The 24,049-nt window shown below is 44.1% G+C and overlaps 3 protein-coding genes across 9 annotated transcripts in view; 1 reads left to right on the forward strand and 2 right to left on the reverse strand.

Moving 5' to 3' along the window:
* LOC106583093 (cadherin EGF LAG seven-pass G-type receptor 2) overlaps positions 1-14,779 on the forward strand; it is a 92,165-nt gene extending 77,386 nt beyond the window's left edge. The window contains exons 18-34 of one of the 5 annotated variants that reach the window (XM_045705215.2): positions 3,779-3,988; positions 4,207-4,390; positions 4,624-4,948; positions 6,750-6,917; positions 7,068-7,191; positions 7,421-7,621; positions 7,874-8,048; positions 8,160-8,272; positions 8,411-8,493; positions 8,857-8,983; positions 9,075-9,185; positions 9,402-9,532; positions 9,780-9,868; positions 10,026-10,187; positions 10,706-10,948; positions 11,081-11,303; positions 12,409-14,779. In XM_045705215.2, the coding sequence (XP_045561171.2) occupies positions 3,779-3,988; positions 4,207-4,390; positions 4,624-4,948; positions 6,750-6,917; positions 7,068-7,191; positions 7,421-7,621; positions 7,874-8,048; positions 8,160-8,272; positions 8,411-8,493; positions 8,857-8,983; positions 9,075-9,185; positions 9,402-9,532; positions 9,780-9,868; positions 10,026-10,187; positions 10,706-10,948; positions 11,081-11,303; positions 12,409-12,436 (2,697 nt within the window). In that variant the 3' untranslated portion in view covers positions 12,437-14,779. The other 4 variants (XM_014166900.3, XM_082967464.1, XM_082967465.1 and 1 more) reach the window with 4 other exon arrangements.
* Positions 14,780-14,874: 95 nt separating this feature from the next.
* Positions 14,875-16,622, reverse strand: LOC106583095 (uncharacterized). Of its 3 annotated transcripts, none has more exons than XM_045705217.2 (7): positions 16,478-16,622; positions 16,300-16,356; positions 16,054-16,168; positions 15,912-15,942; positions 15,656-15,816; positions 15,448-15,514; positions 14,875-15,350 (listed from the first exon to the last, which is right to left on the reverse strand). In XM_045705217.2, exons 2-7 carry the CDS (start codon positions 16,344-16,346, stop codon positions 15,094-15,096), a joined length of 678 nt encoding a protein of 225 aa, XP_045561173.2. In that variant the 5' UTR covers positions 16,347-16,356; positions 16,478-16,622; the 3' UTR covers positions 14,875-15,093. The 3 variants fall into 3 exon arrangements, with proteins under 3 accessions (XP_045561173.2, XP_045561172.2, XP_014022385.3); XM_045705216.2 differs by having other exon boundaries at positions 15,909-15,942; positions 16,482-16,621; XM_014166910.3 differs by having other exon boundaries at positions 15,909-15,942; positions 16,478-16,620.
* Positions 16,623-16,911: 289 nt separating this feature from the next.
* Positions 16,912-24,049, reverse strand: part of LOC106583092 (dual serine/threonine and tyrosine protein kinase) — a 30,488-nt gene continuing 23,350 nt past the window's right edge. Inside the window, exons 7-14 of the mRNA XM_014166897.3 lie at positions 23,808-23,984; positions 21,775-21,904; positions 21,357-21,513; positions 18,988-19,120; positions 18,766-18,879; positions 18,009-18,123; positions 17,778-17,912; positions 16,912-17,556 (exon numbers count right to left, since the gene is read on the reverse strand). Of these exons, the coding sequence (XP_014022372.1) occupies positions 17,399-17,556; positions 17,778-17,912; positions 18,009-18,123; positions 18,766-18,879; positions 18,988-19,120; positions 21,357-21,513; positions 21,775-21,904; positions 23,808-23,984 (1,119 nt within the window). The 3' untranslated portion in view covers positions 16,912-17,398. The remainder of the gene's footprint in view (positions 17,557-17,777; positions 17,913-18,008; positions 18,124-18,765; positions 18,880-18,987; positions 19,121-21,356; positions 21,514-21,774; positions 21,905-23,807; positions 23,985-24,049) is intronic.

Consider the following 24,049-nt stretch of genomic DNA (forward strand, 5'->3'; position numbering starts at 1 on the left):
CGCAGGCTTTACTGCACGTCTGTAGAGATGATGGCAGTGTGGCACTTCGGAATGCAAGTTTGCAAACAAAAGGATGCGTCTTCATTCAAGCATATAAAACTTAGACTTTCTAATATAAAACTTAAATGTTCCTTATAATTCCTCTAATTCTAATAACTTATAAGTGCAATAAATGAAGGCTTTTGTGTGCATTAAATTCAAGATATCATGAGAGTAAGTGCGGTCAAAAAACTATACCGCTCCCCCGTCTAACCAAGACTCCTTGTTGGCCCGACTTCCTCCCTCAAATAACCCTTCCTCCTCCCGTAGCCACCGCACCGGCCGCAAGGGGGGTATTCATCTCCAATAATGGCTTCACACTAATAATTCAACTAATAATGCTCTGGTTATTGTATACAAATACAAATTGGCTATTTGGCTCTAACATTCCGGCCCCTAATTGTAAAATGCACAAAATGCAAAATCAATTACCTAAAATATTTCAAGTAGAACCCATAATTAAAAAAACTATACTGCATCAGAGAGTAATCATAATTCATAATTGTCTAAGGTCCTGTATAGACTTAAGTTAAATGTATGGTTGTATGTGGGTGCGTGTCAGTGAAAAATCCATAGTTCATGAGCTCGACATCTTGGGTTGTATGTCACCTAAAGATGGAGGTTGGAGCTCAACATCAGGCTTTTTTCATAGGCTTAGTCTGCCTCAATGAGCAGACAGAGATTGGTGATGGGCCTGAATAAAATGCTAGTCTTTGTCTTAACTAAGACGTTCCGGACCAGGCCTTTAGTCCCTGGCAGGGCCTTCACCACGCGTCCCATTAACCCTGAGTTTGTTGGAGCTGTCTCATCCATGATGACGACCAGGTTTCCAGGAGTGAATTTTCTCCTAGGGTTATTCCACTTGCTCCTTTCCTTCATCAATGGGAGATATTCCCTAACCCACCTCTTCCAGAAGAGATCAGCAATGTACTACACTTGCCTTCACCTTCTCCTGGAGTACAGGTCTCCTCTCTGGAATAGCCTGGGGGGCATGACGGGTTTTGACCTCAGTAGAAGCAGGTGGTTAGGAGTGAGAGGCTATAGGTCGTTGGGGTCGTTGGTCATCGTTGTTAATGGCCTGTCATTTATGATTGCCTCGACCTCGCACAGAGCTGTTTGCAAAGCCTCATCATCTGGTGCTTGTTCTTAGAGGCTTGATGCTAGAATCTTCTTCACTAGCCAAATCAGCCTTTCCCATACTCCTCCATGGTGGGCTCCTGAGGGAGGCTTGAACGACCATTATACTCCAACGTTCATTAATGTGTTCTGGATCTTCTTGTGATCCAGTTCCTTTCGAGCCTCTGCTAGCTCCCTTTGTGCACCCACAAAGTTTGTACCGTTATCGGTCCTGATACTAGACACGGGCCTCTTCGGCAGATAAATCTACGCAAGTGTTAATGCAGGAAGCTGTGTCTAAGTAGTTAGCAAGATCTAGATGGATGGCATGACAAACAAGGCAGGTAAAAATGACATGCCATCGCTTCACAAAAGGGCAGCCTTGCTTAACCTGTGTAGGCCCAAAGTAGTCCATACCCACATGGGTAAAGGGTGGCAGGTCAGGGGTCACACGGTCCTGTGGAAGGTTAGCGATCTTTTGTTCTCCAGCTTTGGCCTGTATACGCCTACAGAAGACACAGCTCTTGATGATCTTTGTTGCCAATGAATTGCCACAGGGCATCCAAAAGCGTTGGTTAAGTCTGGACAGCATATGGCCCCTCCCACAATGATCAACCTGCTCATGAATCTGTCATAGGATCAGTTTGGAGATGTGGGAATCTTTTGGCAGTATCATGGGGTTCTTCAGCTCCATAGGCATGGATCCTTTACTTATCTGTCCTCCTACTCTCAGCAGGCCTTTATCCATGATTGGGTCCATCTTACCGATTCCTTTAGCACATTGTCTCCCTTTATCTTCAGGTGCTGCTTCTGCTCGTAGCAGATAATTGCTTTCTCAGCTACCTACATGTCCTCTGCAGTGAGGCTTTGTGTCTTGACAGGCAGTTTGAGCTGGGTAGAGGGTGTAATTTGAAACATTCTGTTCTGGCTTGACCCTCACTAATTTTAAACATCAGCTATCTGATCAGCTAACCGATCGCTGCAGCTGTACACAGCCCATCTGTTAATAGCCCATCCAATCTACCTACCTCATCCCCATATTGTTTTTTACTTTTTTGCTCTTTTGCACACCAGTATTTCTACTTGCACATCATCATCTGCACATATATCATTCCAGTGTTAATCTGCTAAATTGTAATTACTTCGCTACTATGGCCTATTTATTGCCTTACCTCCTCACGCCATTTGCACACACTGTATATAGACTTTTTTTTCTTCCTATTATGTTATTGACTGTATGTTTGTTTATTCCATGTGTAACTCTGTGTTGTTGTTTGTCACACTGCTTTGCTTTATCTTGGCCAGGTCGCAATTGTAAATGAGAACTTGTTCTCAACTGGCCTACCTGGTTAAATAAAGGTGAAATATATATATATTTTTTTAAATCAGAGCAGCAGTTCTCTTAGCTTCAGCATCCAAGCAACGGACATCTTGAGGCTGTTCCATGTTGAATAGTGCTCAATCAACTTGCTAGTTGGACTCTCCTCTGTCAAGCTCACACTATTTATAGTGACATCCTTCCTTACCTCGGGGTCGTCCTGAGGGATAGAGCCCAGCTGTGGATTCTTTGTCCATTGTGTTTCTAGTTTCTCCAAAAACTCTGGTCCTGCTGCTGCCACGTGAGGCGCCGTCATCTGGGTTCTGTTTTGTATTGATGCATCTCCACTGCTCTCCTCTTGACAGATCACGAATCACAGAGACTTGGTTCGCTACAAAGGTATGGAATCTTGTAGTCTTGTTGTTGTTATATTTCAGTACAGACTGGCTGTCTGTCCGGAAAGTCGAGTCTTGTAGTTCAATCTGAAGCTCCTTTCTGAGCATGCTATCTACTCGCACAGTGTTGATGCTGAGAGTTCCAGCCTGGGGATTGTCATCCTGTTAATTGACATCACTCTGGACCCAGCACAAATGCAATGTGAAACTTTTCTTCTTCGCCTATGAGCCTCAAGTAGCTTGTTCGCTTGCGTCACAGAAGTGATGCATCTGAGTAGTTTTAACTGGACCAAAGTTTTCAGGCTTCATGCATCTATTCACCTGGAATCTGGAAAGCTGGACTAAACTCTGAGAACCATCTTTGCCATGGTTTACAGAGTTCCTTTGGAATGGGCTCATCACAACCACACTTGATCTTGCAGAGCTCTTGGAGGATCTGCTTGGCCTTCAGAATAAAGGGAGCAAGGAAGCCTAGTGGATCGTAGACTGAGCTTACAGTTGAGAGGATACCTCTTCTGGTAGCTGGTCCGCCCTTGATCATGACTCGGGAGGTGAATGGGTCATTCTTAATGTTCCATTACATACCAAGTACTCGTTCGAAAGGTAACTTTTCTCTGTCGAGATCCAGTTCCTTTATCTGCTTGGCTTTATGTTCATCAGGGAGGGAGGCCAATATAGCATGGTTGTTACTGACCTATTTGGTCAACTTCTATCCACCTTTAGAGCACAGATCCCTGAGATGTCTTGTGAGAGCTACAGTTGAAGTCGGAAGTTTACATACACTTAGGTTGGAGTCAATAAAACTCGTTTTTCAACCATTCCACACATTTCTTGTTAACAAACTATATATAAAATGTCATCCAAAGTGTAAAATGGTGCTTTAAGAATGTTCTCTCCCTCCCTGGTCCAGTCGGAGAAGTTGGCCCGTAACATGTCTCTCCTGGACTCTGGGCGTGTCCAGCAGACTGCAGCCATGTTGGCCAACGCCACGCTGCACACGGTGGAGTACTACGGCAGTGACGTAAAGGTGGCCTACCGCCTCACCCAGAGCCTTCTGAAGTACGAGAGCCACCAGCAGGGCTTCAGCCTGACCGCCACGCAGGATGTCCTATTCACTGAGGTAACACACTGTGCAGCATTGTGCTGTGTTGTGTATTATTGTAACACACCACCATGCAGCACAGGATAGGGCAACACATGGCAGCGCAAAACAGTTGAATGCACAGCGTAATACCACATGACACAGTACAACATAAATCTCCGATAAACTCTGTAGACATTTGCCCAACACCACCCTATGCCAGTCTGTCTCTCTGACCCCCTGCCTTACTCCATCAGAACCTGGTGCGGGTGGGCAGTGCCATCCTGTCCCCGGGCACCCGGCCACACTGGGAGCTGATCCAGCAGACGGAGGGGGGCACGGCGGCACTGCTGCGCCAGTATGAGGAGTACGCCAACACCTTGGCACAGAACATGAGAAAGACCTACCTCAGCCCCTTCACCATCGTCACTCCACACATAGGTGAGGGTGGTCTTCTGTGGTATGCCATTGTAGAAACATGGGAGGGATGATGATCGCTTAATGCAAAATAAGTTAGAGATATGCACAGTATAATGTAGACTGTTTATCAGCTAGAATATGTGTGTTCATTATTCTTCCACGAGCGTTGAAGGATTAACTGAAAGTCTAACCATTTATCTCTTTGTCGTGGTTTGTCTAACCTCCCCTACCCGTGTTGTGTGTTCTCTCCACAGTCATCTCAATAGATCGCCTCCAGAAGATGAACTTTCCCGGAGCCAAGCTCCCTCGCTACCAGTCTCTGAGAGGACTGAGGCCTCAGGACCAGGAGACGGCCGTCACCCTCCCTGACTCCGTCTTTGAGCCACCCTCGGAGACCAAGGGCCACCGCCACCTGGACACCTTCCCAGAACCCTTCCTGAGGAACCACACGTCCAACAGGAAGAGGCGCCATAGAGGTCCTGACGACCCCGAGCAGGAAGCCATCGCTAGTGTAATCATCTTCCACAGCCTGGCCTCACTTCTGCCTGAGAGCTACGACCCTGATAAGAGGAGTCTGAGGTGAGACCAAGAGAGACTGAGATCTGATTCCATATTAACATACATACAGTTTTAGTCGGAAGTTTACATACGCTCAGGTTGGAGTCATCAAAACTTGTTTTTCAGCTACCCCACAGATGTCTTGTTAACAAACTATAGTTTTTGCAAGTCGGTTAGGACATCTACTTTGTGCATGACACAAGTAATTTTTCCAACAATTGTTTACAGACAGATTATTTCACTTATATTTCACTGTATCACAATTCCAGTGGGTCAGAAGTTTACATACACTAAGTTGACTGTGCCTTTAAACAGCTTGGAAAATTCCAGAAAATGTCATGGCTTTAGACGCTTCTGATAGGCTAATTGACATAATTTGAGTCAATTGGAGGTGTACCTGTGGATGTATTTCAAGGCCTACCTTCAAACTCAGTGCCTCTTTGCTTGACATCATGGGAAAATCAAAAGAAATCAGCCAAGACCTCCACAAGTCTTCATCCTTGGGAGCAATTTCCAAACGCCTGAAGGTACCACGTTCATCTGTACAAACAATAGTACGCAAGTATAAACACCATGGGACCACACAGCCGTCATACTGCTCAGGAAGGAGACGTGTTCTGTCTCCTAGAGATGAACGTACTTTGGTTCGAAAAGTCCAAATCAATCCTAGAACAACAGCAATGGACCTTGTGAAGATGCTGGAGGAAACTGGTAAAAAAAAGTATCTATATCCACAGTAAAACGAGTCCTATATCGACATCACCTGAAAGGCCGCTCAGCAAGGAAGAGGCCACTGCTCCAAAACCGCCATAAAAAAGCCAGACTACGGTTTGCAACTGCACATGGGGACAAAGATCGTACTTTCTGGAGAAATATCCTCTAGTCTGATGAAACCAAAATAGAACTGTTTGGCCATAATGACCATCGTTATGTTTGGAGGAAAATGGGGGAGGCTTGCAAGCCGAAGAACACCATCCGAACCATGAAGCACGGGGGTGGCAGCATCATCTTGTGGGGGTGCTTTGCTGCAGGAGGGACTGGTGCACTTCACAAAATAGATGGCATCATGAGGAAGGGAAATTATGTTGATATATTGAAGCAACATCTCAAGACATCAGTCAGGAAGTTAAAGCTTGGTCGCAAATGGGTCTTTCAAATGGACAATGACCCCAAGCATACTTCCAAAGTTGTGGTAAAATGGCTTAAGGACAACAGAGTCAAGGTATTGGAGTGGCCATCACAAAGCCCTGACCTCAATCCTATAGAACATTTGTGGGCAGAACTGAAAAAGCGTGTGCAAGCAAGGAGGCCTACAAACCTGACTCAGTTACACCAGCTCTGTCAGGAGGAATGGGCCAAAATTCACCCAACGTATTGTGGGAAGCTTGTGGAAGGCTACCTGAAACGTTTGACCCAAGTTAAAGAATTTAAAGGCAATGCTACCAAATACTAATTGAGTGTATGTAAACTTCTGATCCACTGGGAATGTTATGAAAGAAATAAAAGCTGAAATAAATCATTCTCTTTACTATTATTCTGACATTTCACATTCTTAAAATAAAATGGTGATCTTAACTGACCTAAGACAGGGAATTTTTACTAGGATTTACTAGGAAAAACTGAGTTTAAATGTATTTGGCTAAGGTGTATGTAAACTTCCGACTTCAACTGTGTGTGTGTGTGTGTGTGTGTGTGTGTGTGTGTGTGTGTGTGTGTGTGTGTTTTGTAGGGGTTAAGGGAGGAAGAGAAGATGGTAAAGTATAGGTTGCTGTCTTCTATGCTAAAGTGTTATTTAATGATGGTTTTGTGTGACGTCCACTAGGGTGCCCAAGCGTCCTGTCATCAACACCCCTGTGGTCAGCATCACGGTCCATGACAACGAGGAGCTGCTGCAGCACACCCTGGACAAACCAATCACTGTGCAGTTTCGCATGGTCACCGCTGAGGACCGCTCCAAACCCATCTGTGTCTTCTGGAACCACTCCATACTGTGAGTTACACACACACACACACACACACATACTAGCTATTTGAACTTTGAGCTGTAGAAACAAAGGTTTTTAGAAAGGCTCTATAAAGGATTAGGTTGAAACCAATTAATCCACCATTGCATTGTTTGACTGTTTTTTGTGTTTGTCAGAGCGGGGAACGGAGGCTGGTCAGCTAAAGGCTGTGAGGTGGTGTTCAGGAACAACACTCACATCAGCTGCCAGTGTTACCACATGACCAGCTTTGCTGTCCTCATGGATGTCTCCAGGAGAGAGGTGAGAGAGGCTAAACGATGCATCACAAAAACACAACACCACACAACATTCCCCTCATACTTTCAGACCTAACATTGCATACAACACTACAAAACTACTCCATTTTGACTTCACATTGTAAACTTCACATAGATACCTCAATGCCGCACAGGCCACACCCAAAAGTGGTCTTGTTCACTATAATGACCAGAAAAAGCTCTATTTAAACTTCCCCTTCTTATCTTTTCAGAACGGTGAGATCCTGCCCGTGAAGCTGGTGACGTGGAGCACGGTGGGTGTGACCCTGGTCTTCCTCTTTCTCACCACCCTCTTCCTCCTCTGCCTGCGGGCCATGCACTGCAACAAGACCAGTATCATCAACAATGGAGCCACCGCCCTCTTCATCTCCGAACTCATCTTCATCCTGGGCATTAACCTGCCAGACAACCCGGTAAACTACTGGAACGAAGTTATTCTCTATCTACCTTTAATACTGTATTTGATCTCGTGTCCCTCTACCTCCGTTCAGCACTTCACTTTCAATATCTTACCTTTCCTCTCATTTGTATTTGGAATAGGTGTCTGACCTATGGATCTGATTCAAATCAAAGGAAAAAATAAGCAAAGCATTCGGCCCATTTTGAGGCCTGTCATATTCAGTATTATATTCTGTCTCTGTGTGTCTGTCTGTGTGTGTGTCTAGTTCGTGTGCACAATCATCGCCATCTTACTGCATTTCTTCTACCTGTGCACCTTCTCCTGGCTCTTCCTGGAGGGCCTGCACGTCTACCGCATGCTGAGCGAAATACGAGACGTCAACTACGGACCCATGCGCTTTTACTACATGATCGGCTGGGGTGTCCCGGCCTTTATCACAGGTCTGAACAATATACACACACACACACACACAAAGCCAACTCATCATATATCCAGTTAGACTGTAGTTATTTTATAGTTACTAGTGTTTTTTTGTTTGTTGTGTTGTCCAGGCCTGGCGGTCGGACTGGACCCAGAGGGTTATGGGAACCCAGACTTCTGCTGGCTGTCCATGTACGACACTCTGATCTGGAGCTTGGCAGGGCCCATCGCCATGGTGGTGTTTGTGAGTACACTCCACCTCTAATACAGTGTATTATATTATACTCATAAGATATGGTGGTTGGTGGGTAATCTTTGTGTAGCTTGTGTTCAATATTAGTAGCTTATTATGGTGCATTAATACATTGTTTGTGTTTTCCAGATGAACATCTTCCTGTACATCCTGGCCTCCAGAGCATCCTGCTCCATGAGACGCCACAGCTTTGAGAAGAAAGAGCCCCCTGTGTGAGTGTCCTGCCGCTGCCTGAATAAAAACAATAGGGAAACTATACTCATTCTGTCATTAACACAGGCATGCTGTTGTACCCCAAGGAAACATGACTACCGCACTTTAGGGACAACGGAGAGTGTGCATTGTGTCATTGAATTGAGAGTGAAGCTGCCTATTCACTAAACTCTGAAAACGCACTTATCCCAATGTAACCTTTGTGGTGTTCTCATTTAACCTCTCTCTCTGTGTGTGTGTGTGTGTGTGTGTGTGTGTGTGTGTGTGTGTGTGTGTGTGTGTGTGTGTGTGTGTGTGTGTGTGTGTGTGTGTGTGTGTGTGTGTGTGTGTGTGTGTGTGTGTGTGTGTGTGTGTGTGTGTAGCTCTGGGCTGAGGACTGCGTGTGGGGTTCTCCTCCTGGTCACTGTAACATGTCTGTTAGCTATACTCTCAGTCAACAGTGACATGATCATCTTCCACTACTTGTTTGCTGGATTCAACTGTCTCCAGGTAAACACTTTCTTCTCTGACTTATACCAGGAATCGGTACCTTGCTCCATTGGTTTCTTTGACCACATCTTCCTTTGGTCTGTCCATCCAGGGTCCCTTCATCTTCTTGTTCCGCATCGTCTTCAACAAGGATGCCAGGAAAGCCATGCGTTACTGCTGCAGCCGCAAGCGTCCAGATCACATGATCAAGTCCAAGCCCTCTGTGAGTCTCTCCCACTATATAGGGACACCAGTCATCCAAGGCCTTAGAACAGGAACTAGTACAGCTACGTTCAGCTCTAGGCCTCCATATCATACATTTACATTTGGCCTTGTATTACCAAGGTCATGAACTAAAGCATCAAACAAATAAAACAGAATTTGGTGTGATGACTTACTGCCTGCCTATTAACTTATACCTGTCCCTCTCCTCCTCCAGTCATATAACTGTAACACCAGCTACATGGATGGCAGACTGTACCACCTGCCGTTTGGAGACTCCAGTGTGTCTCTGAACGGCACCCTGCAGAGCGGCAAGAGCCAGCAGAGCTACGTCCCTTTTGTCCTTAGGTACGGCAAGCCCAGAGGGACATAACAGACCCCATGGACACACGCTGTTCAGGGCCTCCTGCATCAGTGTATTAGAAAAAAGTGTACTTTACAAATTTAATTGAAAATGTATATTTTATGATGGTCTATTATGTACAGTAATACAAGTAGAACAGCCCTTTCAGATCCATAGTAACTTTGATTGAGGAGATGAGGGCTTTGTGTTTGTACGTTTATGTCCTGTTACAAGTCCTGTTGTGTTTTTCAGGGATGATGGTGGCCTGAATAACAGCCAGGCACACATGGCTCTGAATGAACACGGCTCACTCTTCCATGAAACTAAAGAGCATTTAGATAGTAGGTCTCCCATTCTAATGTCATTAGGATCACTGGGACTGCCTTTAGCAGAGAGGCATACAGAGGGTTATTTCATATGGTTAATATATGTATACAAAATATATATCTGTGCAATTCTCATTGGTCATCATCTTAACGTGTGTGTGTGCAACAACAGATCCCAACTCTGACTCGGACAGTGACCTCTCTCTGGAGGACGACCAGAGCGGCTCATACGCCTCCACACACTCCTCTGACAGCGAGGAGGAGGAGCCCTACCCACCAGAGGAATGCTGGGAAAGCGTGGCCTCCAACGTGTCTAACAGACCACACCCTCAGGGTATGACCTCACACCTATAATCAACCCAGTCATCCACACACTAAACGACCTCATACCTTTAATACCTCACTCTCAGTAGACCGCACCAACATGGTGGTTGTGTTCCCCTGCTCAGACGTTGCATGCACCAGATTGCACCAGATTGCTATAATGTATGATGTGGTTAGCTGATATGTAAAATACCTATCTAGGTGTTGTACGATTTGGCATGTGTCAGCAACGCTTTGGCAGAGGAACGCGCCCGGTTTTTCACCACAGCCCCATCCACTGTGTGACCTCAGACCTTCTTGATAATACTGCTCCCGCACTTCTGTTTTAACAGTTCACCACACCCAAACAGCACACACAGACCAGACCTTCAACAGACTACACCTACACTGTATACAATTGTCCAGGTGTAAATAAATCCACTTCTGAGCAATACATGAATGTTATGTATTTGACCACAGCTTACACCATCATTTAATGCATCACGCATTTAAGATGTAGTCTTAAAATTGTGTCTGGTTGTTCCCCAGATAACAACCTGAGTAAGCTGTACTGGCCAGTGGAGTATATGACGACAGCTAGCAACAGTGAGGGCCTCGGGGGAGCAGACAGGCTGAAGACAGAGTCTCTGGCCAACACTGAGCTGGGCCAGACTCGGGACACCCGAGGCATGCCAAGCGAAAGGCCAGGGGACAAGGCAGGTAGCTATGGGAAGGATAACTTGATGCTGCTACTTCCCAGTCTGCCCAACCTCAATGCACACCCACAGAAAGGTCAGCAACAAACCTAAACATCCACACTGCTGCAACATTCCTCCACGTGTTGTTAGTTCAACTGTATATCTCTGTAGGGGTGGGCTTTCCAGAACTTTGGAATTGTTTTAGAGGATGTGTCTTCAAATTCAGGAATCCTGAAGAAGAAGCAGCTCTCCCCCATCGCGGAGAGAAATGGTATCAACCGCATCCATAACGAGCTGTCAAAGAATGCTCCAGGCCACGCCTCCTCTCGGGGCTCCTCCTCCAGTGAGAGCCGAGGGGGCCGGGCCAAGCCCAGCCTACCAGATCAGCTGAATGGTGTCGGCATGAGCATCAAGGCGGGAACAGTGGACGATGACTCGTCAGGATCAGAGTGGGTGTCATCCAACACAGAGCACCAAACACAAACCAGGTCCAAGCATAATATGCAGAATACACCGCTCTGTCTGAACTCAACCCATAGCAGATCACAAACACAGCAACACGTACAGTACAACACAATGTCATAGAATCAAAGCAACAGCTTTAGATGGAAGTTAAGAGATTTCTCAGTACTTATGTATTTAAATGTTGTTTTATATGTTGCTGGATACAGTATGTTACATTTTCTGTTGATCAGTCTGCCAGATTGATGTGTGAGAATTGATGTCCCACTGAATGTATCTTGCTGCTGTCTTGAGTGCCCCCCCCCCCCCCCCCCCCCCATCACCATTGTGTGTAGTCCTCTGTCCTCCTCTGACTATGTACTGGTGAAGTTAGCATGCTGGCTTGTCAATAGTCCAACACATACCGCACCGTCACATTCTCATCAATGAGCTCAGACACCAATGTGGAAAGATGTCAAACAACTTCCACGATCAGGTGATTTTATTCTATTGGGAACAAAATACTGCATTATCAAAATACTGTTAGTTCCATAAACAGACGGACTTGGTAAAAGCTGATTTCAACAAGTTAGATTGTATATTAACACTTTGATTGCTACCATTATACAAACTGCTAGATACAAGTGGCTTTAAAGCAGGAATCAGCAGTTGAAACAATAACAAAGCGTACTCCCAGCGCCTATTTCGTTAAAAAGCTGAGGGATGGGGCTAGAGAAATGTAAATTCATAGATAGATCTATGGATGCAAGGACTGACCATCCATGATATGAAAAGTATAGTTTTAACGCTATATAATGTTTGTAAACATTTACTTTGTTTACAAACATTGGAATGAAACAAGCTGATATGTTGGGTTCTGATGGGGTCTGACGGTTGCACTAAGCTCCTGAGGCATTTCTAAGTTAGATTCTTCAAGAATCAATAGGCACATATTATTCATTTATAGGTCAAAAAAATAGTTAGTCAATATCATTTTATGAAGAGTGTCTACAATGCTGAGTCTTGTAGCTTACTAACCACCCTTCTCTGTCCTCTCTCTCTCTCTCTCTCTCTCTCTCTCTCTCTCTCTCTCTCTCTCTCCAAAAACCATAGATTTTTATTCTTTAATTTTATTCACTGAAGCACTTGATCCTCATTTGAAATCAGGATCACTGTCTTCATGTCGATGGATCATTCAGCCCTTACAACCATCCTTCACCCCTTACAACCAAAATAAGAATCCCGTGTGTGTGTGAATAATTCTCATTCATTTTTTTCCTGTTCCTTCTATTTTCCCTGTGTTGTGTTATGTTTGTCACTGACACCATCACCCTGTTTACCCAGCAGCCACCGTTACACATATGAGCAGGCTGACGGAGGGGTGTGTATTTGCAGGTCATAGAGCCCTGCCCCTCATCGCCACGCCCACTTTTCTCTGAGTGACAGGAGCTGATGTGTGAGGAGACACAGAGCGTTGGACTGTCCTCACCTGGAGATCCATGGAGTACCCTTTCTCTTCCCCCTCATTTTTTAAGAGGGTGCATGTGTGTGCGAGCGAGCACGAGAGACAGAGAGCAACACCTCAGGAGTCTCTGCACTGGCCCAGGCTTGAGAGCACTGATGGAATGAGTCTCCCTCTTTAAAAAAAAATAGATATCATTGTTTGTTTACATACTTGAAGCGATGCACTTTTTTAATAATTTACACTGCCTGACCAGATGTGCTGGTAGTCAACTGGAGCAGATGTTTTGTTTTATGTTGTGGTTGTTTTTATGTTTCAAACTCCGGAGATACGGAACAATGAAGTCCTCCTTTGGCTGTGTCATTTAGCTGTAAGATTTTAAACGTTCAGGGACTTTCCTTATCTAATTTGTCATTTCAGAAAGAGTCGCCTGTACAGTTGTTGTTTTGTTTGAGGATTTAATTGTTCTACTGAGGCCAGTTTGAGTTTTGCTGCAGTGTAGAGAGGACTCACTCTTCTCCACTCCAGTCTCAGGAAGCTGCCAGCCTGGGCTGGTGGACAGGAGGAGCAGTCAGTACAACATGTCCCCAGACTGAACAGGAGAGATGAACAGCTCCACCCAGCTGAGGTCAGGCACTGGAGGAAAGGGACTCCTGTTGGAAGTATGGCTGGAGAACTGGGTTGTGGACAGTGAGAGGCCATGGGGTCACTCGGTATTGCCATGCCCCGTATTGGACGTGCTCTGTAAACAGTTTCTCTCACTATCGAAGGATGTTTAATCAAGGCAACAGTGACCAGCCAGCTGTCATCCACATAGAGGGAAGAACGCCTGCCTTTCTCCACCACTTCGCCTTTGTTTTATTACATCATCATTGGAGGAAAAGAGTGTGCGTGTCAAGAATTTGTATAACAAGGACTTTTGATACATCTTGACTTTTGTAAATTGTTGGGAGCTAATTTTTGTATGGACACTGAAGATGCTCCCATTTTTGTATGCTTTTGTCCAAGGGATATTTGCCTTCATTTGAATCAGTGACTAAACGACTTTGTATTTTATAGATTAGATATGAAGGACCCATTGTTTTGTAAAATACTTACTGAAATACTTGCAAACTTGTGCTGTAATACTCTTTGAAATGTATTCCAATTTTACTGTACAGAGTTGTCTGTAAAATGACATGCACTAATACTTCATGCAACATATTGAATCATACTGCATAAACTGTACACAACTCAGAGCTCAAATATACCGTACACCACTACATTCCAACTATCGAAAAGCAGTTCAGGCAATATATTGATGTGTAGGAAAGAAAACCTGTTATTTGTCTCGCATATTACTTATTTTGATGTGTAAATTGTAGATAATGTTTATCTGCCTTAAAAGGTTTTATTAATTTAACATTACTCCACAAGCACCAACACACAGCCTTCATCGGAATCATGTTTTATTGGAAGATTTAATAACACTACAGTTCCTGAGAGGATTGTCTGTTTGTACTGGTGCTCCCTAAAATGAAATGAACTGGCATCTGAGAGCATTCTCCATGATACAGTACCTCAACAATATATGTGCCAAGTCAAGGTCATTTCTTGTTTCTTTAAAATGTTTTCCTTTTTTACAACACTATGATATCAAGGTAAATACAAGGTGAAGCTTAGTAAAACATTTGCTGAAGGGTTATTGAATATCAGGTTCTACAAAAGAGTTCAACCTCTTCTTTTCATATTGCAGCCTATTCATTACCACATTATCGGGATCCTAATGAATCACTTTGTTGAGACTCAACTGTGAAGCGCTCTAGATATGCTACTCTCATACTCCATATGTTTGAATAACACAATTTTTCTGTTTCCTTATTATCTGGTTGGTACGAACAGTTCATAATTGGAGCTCCAAGCAATCAACTGCTTAAAACAAAGACCTGTAGTAGGTTACTGATGTCAAAGCTTTAGTGATACAGGGTTGACTAGATAAAGGAATTCTCCAAAATGCAATCAGTAAAACAGACATGCTTTTAATAGTGGTATTATTGTTTTTTATTCCTTCAGGGGAAATGGCCTCCATATCTCAACGCAACATGATGTGTGTCACATGAACATGTAGGCCAAGCAGTTTGTATCAGTGTGTAGTAGAATGCTGAGCTTTAGTACAGTCCAGTCATTAGAGCCCTCTGGTGCCAAATGTGCTGAACTGCTACCAAAACACAACTACCAAATCAAATCAAAATGTATTGGTCACATACACATGTTATTGCCGGTGTAGCAAAATGCTTGTAACTTCAAGAAGAATCACAGATTAGTCATTTCTATTCAACCAGTTGAAATTCAAGTCTTTATTCTTTTGTGTCGTCTGTTTCAAGGGGACACTCCTTGCAGGGTAGAGCATTCTCGTCTTTAGTAGCTGAGGCGCCACTGCGCCAACCCAGCATAGCAGACAGTGCCCTGCCCCACCCCACCAGGGTCGCCAGCACTCCCTCTGGGGCCGGCTCACTGTGCCTAACCTTGGAGGATACCTGGCACTTCAGGCTCTCAATACGCTCATGGAGCTCTTTCGTCAGATGGTGGCTGGCGCCCAACTTGTACTTGTAATCTACAGTAACACGTAGGAAGATGGAGAAGACTTTCTAGAGTTTATATGCTCAGATAACCTGAAATTGAAGTGTAGGGACACTTTGACCAGGGATTACCATTCTCAATATTTTGAAGAATCTGCAGGGTCTCCTTCTCAATCATACACACCATAGGGAGGGGAATCTGAAGAAGAGTTGCATGATTCAGCTTTCAGGGTAATGGACATTAACATTTGCTGATGACATTAATTGTGCATCTCTCAAGACCAGAATGATCCTTTCTACCATTGAGCTGAGGTGAAGGAATAAGGTTGGGGTCTCTTACACTGGTTTTGCAGTCCAGCTCATGCTGCATGATCATGGCCTTGCGTTCGGGGTCGTCGGTCAGGCAGTTGATGTGGTAGCCTCTCCGATGGGCCATCTTCCACTTGCTGATGTACTTGGTGGTGCCCCAGATAGAAAGCATCCGGGCAAAGGAATCCTCCTCTGTGGTGCACAACAATGGTTACTTACATCATTGGTGCTTTATTGGTGTACTTCAGAATAGAGGGGGAGAAGTGTTACTGGTGATAACTCACTACCCTTCTCCTTGGGTTGGGCTGCAGGTCCTGCCTAATGAAAGAGGGACACATACCTAAACTGTATGTGATGACATCCCTGATATCAAATGTACAGTTGTCTGGATTGGACCAAACATTATGATGTCCTTTCAAACAAAGTTACCTCTTCATCCACACCCTCTGACTCCATGCCACTCTGTCCCTTGTCTGACTGCACTCCGGTCCCCCCAACAAAGCCATCATCATCCTCCTCCTCCTCCAACTCGCTCTGTGAGTCACTGAGACCAGAGTGCAAGCATTTACCTCATGCTTTGGTATTCCAATTGTATGAGACTATATTCACTATAGTAATGACCATATCATGGACTAGGTGAGACTACACCATTGTATTTCTATGGATTATACTTACTCCAAGGTGGGCTGCTGTGCAGCGTGAGCCATCTCCGTCTTCTCCATCCCAAAACCTCTGGATCACAGAAGTATTGTGTAAAAGTCTTCAGTAACTTAAAATAAACATTCATTGCCAATACAATTATTCATAATGTACACTACGTGTAATAGGTTAAACAAATGCGCTCATTTCTTACCTACTTGGTACACAATGACCAGGATAGTCTTAATGTAAATGTAAATAGTCTTGGTGCTGTTCAAAAGCACTTGAAAAATGCTGTTGTCAGCTATGACACGTTTCAGAACTCTCAGAATACCTCAGTTCCAGAATCTTAATATTAAATGATTCTTACCAGCCTAAATTTCTTCCAGGTGTTGATTCATGTCATTACCTTTCCATCCCACGTTTTAGTTTTTGTCACATGTGCAACAGGCATATAGATAGCATCACTTCCATCTTCTATATTAATGTGCATAGTCAAAATTTGCCTGGGGTCGTTACCCTGCTGGCATCTAATCAATGATAAACATTGATTTATTATCAGGAAAATAGCAGTATCCTCTAAGGCTTGAGGACTGGTGCTGTGAAGATGCTGAAAACAGAACCCTATTTAAGAGTGAAGGGAAACAATTGATTTGTCAAAATCATTTTATTAAAAAAAAAAATGAATTTCATAGATGCATGAATACTCGGATAACCAGTTTAAATACAATCTAAAATTAATATATATATATATATATAATACTGCATTTTTTTAATTTATTTTTTTACTATATTTCAAATGTTTTATCTAGTAACAATCCTATGACCAATCAGCAATTAGCATGCCAGCTAAGTCGGAAGCATAGTGTCTGCTAGAGTTTGTATACTATACAAATACACATGGCACAAACACGTTTGTCACGTGTCAGCTTAAATAGTGTATATATAACTCCTGTAAAGGAAGAGGACAACTGTCTTTGACAATCTTTATTATTGGTCATCTCTTGGCCTTCCAGAAACACACTGTCCTTTTTTCATAAATACAACAAAAAGTAAAAATATTTGACCATAATCCTTTGCAACAGTCTGTGGTGCTCTCTGAGTTTCAGTTTGAGTCCTCCAGGCTGCTGCTCTTCTAATCTGAGCCACAATTGCAAAGCCGTACCATGATGCTTTGCAGGCTGGGCTCTACGATGCCGAGCAGGGGCCTCTGGGAAGGGTCTCCATTCCAGCAGGCCTCCATCAGCTGCCAGCATTCCTCATCAAAGTTGGCCAACCGTTCGGGTCGCGCGCCTGCAAACATGGGCACAAATGAGGCCCGGGCAGCTTTCTAGTCCAATTCAGCTAACAGACACACACACACACTACACATCCACAAACAGACACACACATCTCATCCACAAATAGACACACTGTAAATCCAGGATAAAAGACAAATGTTACAACAAGCTATTTGGTTTTGATCATATTCAGTCAGTTTGAATGAGTATTTTAGCTGTGGGTTTGCACATCACCTTTTTTAACATTATTCCACAACTGGTCCTTGCTGGAGCATTTCTCAAAGGACTCTGGGAGTTTTACGGAGCCAGTGCAGAGGTACCAGAACAGGATTCCAAAGGCATAGACATCCACAGAATTATCATACTTTCCTGAAGAAAGGGGTGAGACTTGGGGTTTAACCAAAGAGTCTAGAATAAGAGGTGATCCATGATGCAGCAGTGTGACCAAGTAGCAGGATAGCTGACCTGTGAAGAGCTCGGGGGCCATGTGAATGGGGGTTCCTACGATGCTGCCGGACATCATGGCCTCTGGCTTACAGAAGCCCAGGTCTGTGATCTTGGCCCGGTTCTGTTTGTCCAACTGAGGGAGGGACAGACGACAGCACAGGTTAGGAACACTTTTGGCAAGACGTGAAACTTCAGGACCATAAATATTGGTTTCTCAGGGCATACACAGTCAAAAAAAAGCATACCCTTCAGTCTCCTATACAAAGAAAGTAAGTGATTTTTTCCCCAATTGTCAACTCAAACCTAAATTCCAAAAAGGTCAGTACTCGGAGCATCCAATGCCCCAGAACATTCAATTTATGAGGGAAGTTAAATCATTCTCCATAACTCTGTCCTAACAATACAGCCATGTGTTATAGCCTGTGACCTCCATTTTAGGAAAATGCAAACATAGTATGTCTCATTAAACATTGCCCCTTATTTTCACACATAGTTGAGTCAGTCAGAGGACACAGCAGAACAGTGACATATGAGCCAACCATCATACTGTGTAGGCAGGGCTGGGCTATTACACAACCAAGCAAGCAGCATAGGTGGATTATGATGGAAATAATGAGGAATTCATTAGTGTTCGGTGCTGGAGCGTTTCTGTGCCATGATGACCACAGCTGAATCAGCTCAACATTAGAACTGATTTGATGAATGGATAGTGTAGTGATCAACGCTAGTGTTACACATTTAGCATGATTTGAGATTACCTTTAACCCTCACTCACCAGCACATTCTTTAGTTTGATGTCTCTGTGCAGAAGCCCCTGACCATGCAGGAAGCGAATGCCTTCCACCACATCCAGAGCGATCTGGAGTCTCTCCTTTAGTGATAAACCAGCCTGATAGAGAGCGAGGAGATGGTGAGGTAGACCTCAGTGTGCCAATCACTTATGTCATCATAAGTGCTAGATGAACTATATTAGAGTAAATGATAGATCTGTGATTACCTTCAGGCCTGTGTAGAGATCTCTGTGAAGCCTCTCCATGATGAGCAGCACAGCAATGCTGGAGCCTCCGCCATACGTGTGGTCAATCACCGAGCCGTGCAGGTCCACCAGGCGCTCGTGTTTAGGGAGGGACCTGCGCCCATACACAATAGAGAAGGTAGGAAAACGAAGGTCCTACAGTTTTATATACATCCTACCCTCTGTGTTAGTAGAAATGGCGGGGGAGGTTGCATTGGAATATATATTATATTGAATTCTGCTTATATCACGCTATACCACAATAAAGATAAAGTTGAAATGCAGAGACTCCGAGACCATTGACAGTGCTTTTGAAGTGACAGGCTACAGATTTCCAACCTATCTCCGCTGCACTGTATCAGCACAATGGACAGCGCTCTACACACTAAAGTGAGGTCGCTTTGGTAATGAATATAGGCTACAATATAAATAGGGTAATTCCCCTACTACAAACAGCCTATGTGAATGCAGCCATCTTAACAAAAAAATCTGTCTTAACAAAATAACTAGTTATTCGTGCAGGCTTAGAATACCGACAGTGAGAAGCAGCCATCCACAGTGGTCTTGCCAAACAAATAGGCCCACTTGAAAAATCATGGCGCCCATGCACAGCAACACTTCTGTTGATCAAATTTGACCCGCGTAATCAATTAAGCAATGCCAGCCTATCATAAACACGTTTCCAAAACGTACATTTACAACCATGATGAAACATTTGTATTTTTTTATTTTTCATTTAACTAGGCAAGTCAGTTAAGAACAAATTCTTATTTTCAATGACGGCCTTCCAGGGAATAGTGGGTTAACTGCCTTGTTCAGGGGCAGAACGACAGATTTAACTTGTCAGCGCGGGGATTCGATCTAGAAACCTTTCGGTTACTGGCCCAATGCTCTTACCACTAGGCTACCTGCCGCCCCATACATACCGATATGTAGCTATACCCAGGGGTGTCATTTTGGTTCTTTCATTGGAATTATATTGAATTCTGCAGTAACCGAGTATTCCAGCCACTGTCTTCCTATGAACCAGTTGCTATTAAATAGTTTTTGGACAGAAAGCCTGTGGCTACGGTAGGATTCTAGGCTAACCTGGGCTGGCTCCTCTGTTTCAAGATTGTCAGGAACAGTCGGAGGTGGAGAGGGCTGTGGAGCCTTTATTCTGGCGGTGCTTGTGGAAGGTTCTGCACACAGAGCTAGCTGGACCTCGTCAGCATCATCGCTGCTGGGTTTGGCGGCAGCCTCTGTGGATTAATGCTGCTGCTCATCGCTCTCTCCTTTGGCCAATTTCTGATATCCATCGTGGCAGTGGCAGTTTTGGTTTGAGCTAGCTAAATAGGCTAAGGCTAATAACACTAACATTTAGCTAAGAAGCTAACAGCTAGCTAAGAAGCCAACTAAACTCTGTAGTGGTGGGGCGTGAGGCAAAGTTGAGTGAGGCAGCTTCAATGGTAAACTTGGCCCCACCCTTATAAATAAAAATCTATAATTACAGGCGCATCACGTTATTAATCTAGCCTACCACAGATGAGAAGCGTTTTTCCCCTCTTTTTAGGGAAAGCCAATGAAAACATACATAACCACTCCAGTGGCTTTCCATATTCCCCCACACACCGCTGGGCACTCTGTCCATTGTGCTGATACAGTGCAGCGGAAAAATACAGATTTTGCGCCAACCTGTCACTCAATCATTGTAACTTTTTTGCTATTTTATATAGAGCCATAAAACTAAAACTGAGGGTGCACAAGTTTCAACTGAGGGGGCTAAGCCCCTTGTGGAGCCTGGCCTGCAGATACAGTACCAGAACTTTTCCTTTACCGCTGCATGGTGTATGAAATTCTTCTATCAGTCACAAGGGGGCAGAGGCATCACAGTTCCAACACTAGCATCACAGACATGAGTGGTTGCTTCTCTATGAACTGCATTAGTAAGCTTTTATAGCAGATGATCCGTGAAATTACACAGTGAAAGGCTGCAGTTATATGAAATTAACATGCTGAGATGTACACTAAACACAGCACCAGATGCCATTTCATTGCCCTAGAGAAAAACTTGTCCTGGGGAGCAGAATATGTTTCGTTATCCTAGAGGGTGTTGGTTTTACCAGTACATGCATTATACAAAGAGCTGTCACCACCAATAAGAAGAGTTTTGTTGATGACAAATGAGTCTCACCATTCTTTATTATTGGATGATTATTTTTCACTTGAGTATGGACCAATTTTGATACTGCAAAACAAGTTCACTCAGTTGACTTCCTATTTACTACCTTAGTTGTCAGCTTAAAGGCATGCTTTATTGAAATGATAGTACATTCAGCAATGGTTGAGATCCACTGGCTGGGCCAGCTCACCTGGTGTAGTGAAACTCCAGGGCCAAGTCGTTCCAGTGCTTGTCGTCAGGTGGTACAACTGACTTCAGAGCGCAGGGATAGCGTCCCCCCCAGCTGTCACACAGATAGACCACTCCATACTGACCCCGCCCCAGCTCTCGCCCAAGTTTGGGCTTGCCTGCCAGGAAGAGAGAAACACGTCAATACATTGTCATACAACCAACAGTGACATCGCCAGTGACATCAAAGTAAACTACTGGTCAACTTCATGAAAAAGTTGTTGATTTTGTTGTCAGTCATAAATACAGATTTGTGTTATTGTACTGTGACTGGTATAGGTTCTGGGCCTTTTTAGCATGTGAGAGCGTGGAACCCAGGAAGGGTGATTACTGTCGGTGCCAGAGCCCAGTGGATAGAGCAGCTAGTATGTGTGTCTCACCATGCAGTAGCACGTCTCGGAGGGAGCGGCTCTCCAGAGACAGGCGGGCCAGCCGCGGGGCGTGGTCCTTCCTCACACGCAGCCACAGGTCCTCAGTACGCTCCAACCGCCCCGTGTGGCCCTCCTCCAGCTACACACACATACGTCATAGGTTGAAATGAAGCCAACAAATGTTAACGACACTCCAGATACTTGTAAACCCATAAGATCATCATAAAAGTGCAAAACTGCAAACAGAAAAATAATCTAGGACTAGATATCAGATAAATCATAAATAATTCTGTCAAACACAGGCCAAATAATCTGTGTTTTCCACATAGTGTTTTAATCCCTAATATGGCATCCTAGTTCAAACTGGGTTTTGTTGAAACCACTGTGATACTTAACGAGGGTCTTTATCCATGATGGGAATCACATTGTCACTCATGTGGGAAGAACCATCACTTTCATTTGACCATTGAGATCAAAGGTCAAAGAAGGTCAAGCAGAAAATCTGACTTGTTTACAACACAAAATCTGTAACTGGAGAGTTGCTGAAGTTCATATGCACACACTGTATACAGATTTTTATATTGTGTTTACGTTTGTTTATTCCATGTGTAACTCTGTTGTTGTTGTTGTTGTTGTTGTTGTTGTCGGTCCAACTCATCCCAAACCATCTCAATTGGGTTGAGGTCAGGTGATTGTGGAGGTCGGGTCATCTGATGCAGCACTCCATCACTCTCCTTCTTGGTCAAATAGCCCTTACACAGCCTGGAGGTGTGTTGGGTCATTGTCCTGTTGAAAAACAAATGATAGTCCCACTAAGCACAAATCAGATGGGATGGTGTATCACTGCAGAATATTGTGGTAGCCATGCTGGTTAAGTGTGCCTTGAATTTTAAATAAATCACCAACAGTGTCACCAGCAAAGCACCCCCACACCATCACACCTCCTCCTCCATCCTGCACGGTGGGAACCACACAAGCGGAGATCATCCGTTCACCTACTCTGCGTCTCACAAAGACATGGCGGTTGGAACCAAAAATCTCAAATTTGGACTCATCAGACCAAAGGACAGATTTCCACCGGCAAGTCTCTTCTTCTTATTGGTATCCTTTAATAGTGGTTTCTTTGCAGCAATTCAACCATTAAGGCCTGATTCACGCAGTCTCCTCTGAACAGTCGAAGTTGAGATGTGTCGGTTACTTGAACTCTGTGAAGCATTTATTTGGGCTGCAATCTGAGGTGCAGTTAACTCTAATGAACTTATCCTCTGCAGCAGAGGTAACTCTGGGTCTTCCTTTCCTGTGGCGGTCCTCATGAGAGCCAGTTTCATCATAGCGCTTGGTGGTTTTTGTGACTGCACTTGAAGCAACTTTCAAAGTTCTTGAAATGTTCCGGATTGACTGACCTTCATGTCTTAAAGTGTCTTCATGTATGTCGTTTCTATTTGCTTATTTGAGCTGTTCTTGCCATAATATGGACTTGGTCTTTTACCAAATAGGGCTATCTTCTGTATACCACAATTACCTTGTCACAACACAACTAACTTGTGCAAACGCATTAAGGAAAGAAATTCCACAAATGTACTTTAAACAAGGGACACCTGTTAAATGAAATGCATTCCAGGTGATTACCTAATGAATCTAGTTGAGAGAATGCAAAGCTGACATCAAGGCAAAAGGTTGCTATATATCAAATATGTTAAGATTTGTTTAACACTTTTTTGGTTACTACATGATTCATAGTTTTGATGTCTTCACTATTATTCTACAATATAGAAAAACCCTGGAATGAGTAGGTGTGTCCAGACTTTTGACTGGTACTGTATATCATTATTACAAACAGAGACTGGTTGAAAGAAGGTCATTATAAGGTCATGTCAAACAGTTTTTCCCGCTGGGAAAGAAAAAAGTAGCCAAGACCAAACCTGATTGGATGAAGAGTGCAATAGAGAAGAGGGCACCTTATGGAGAGTGTGAAGGTCCATAAAAAAGTTTCTTGTTTGTTAAAAAAGATTAGCTGAAGCCGGGTTTGGAGTGTGGTGTACCTGTCGCAGGGAGGCAGCGAAGGCATCGTGGGAGCTGTTGAGGCGTGTTCTGAACTGGGAACAGATACTCTTAGCCAGCTTGGCAGCACTCAAGCTCTCTATGGCATCCTGTGCCACCTTCCTCTTCCACTCTGGAGTGATGCCAGGAGGGTTCACAAACGTTATCCTCTGAATGATCTACATAGGGGAGGAGAGAAAGAGAAGGAGAGGAGAGAGAGACAGAGAGAGAGAGAGAGAATACA

This window comes from Salmo salar, chromosome 22, assembly GCF_965601325.2.
Source record: "Salmo salar chromosome 22, fSalSal1, whole genome shotgun sequence".
NCBI classification, from domain to species: Eukaryota; Metazoa; Chordata; class Actinopteri; order Salmoniformes; family Salmonidae; genus Salmo; species Salmo salar.

Coding starts and splice junctions, on each gene's coding strand:
- LOC106583095 (XM_045705216.2), bottom strand. CDS start 16,346: ATGGAGAAGACGGAGATGGCTCACGCTGCACAGCAGCCCACCTTGGA. Junction 16,169..16,299: donor GCACAGCAGCCCACCTTGGA/GTAAGTATAATC, acceptor CTCTGGTCTCAG/TGACTCACAGAGCGAGTTGG. Junction 15,351..15,447: donor TCTTCAAAATATTGAGAATG/GTAATCCCTGGT, acceptor GTGTTACTGTAG/ATTACAAGTACAAGTTGGGC.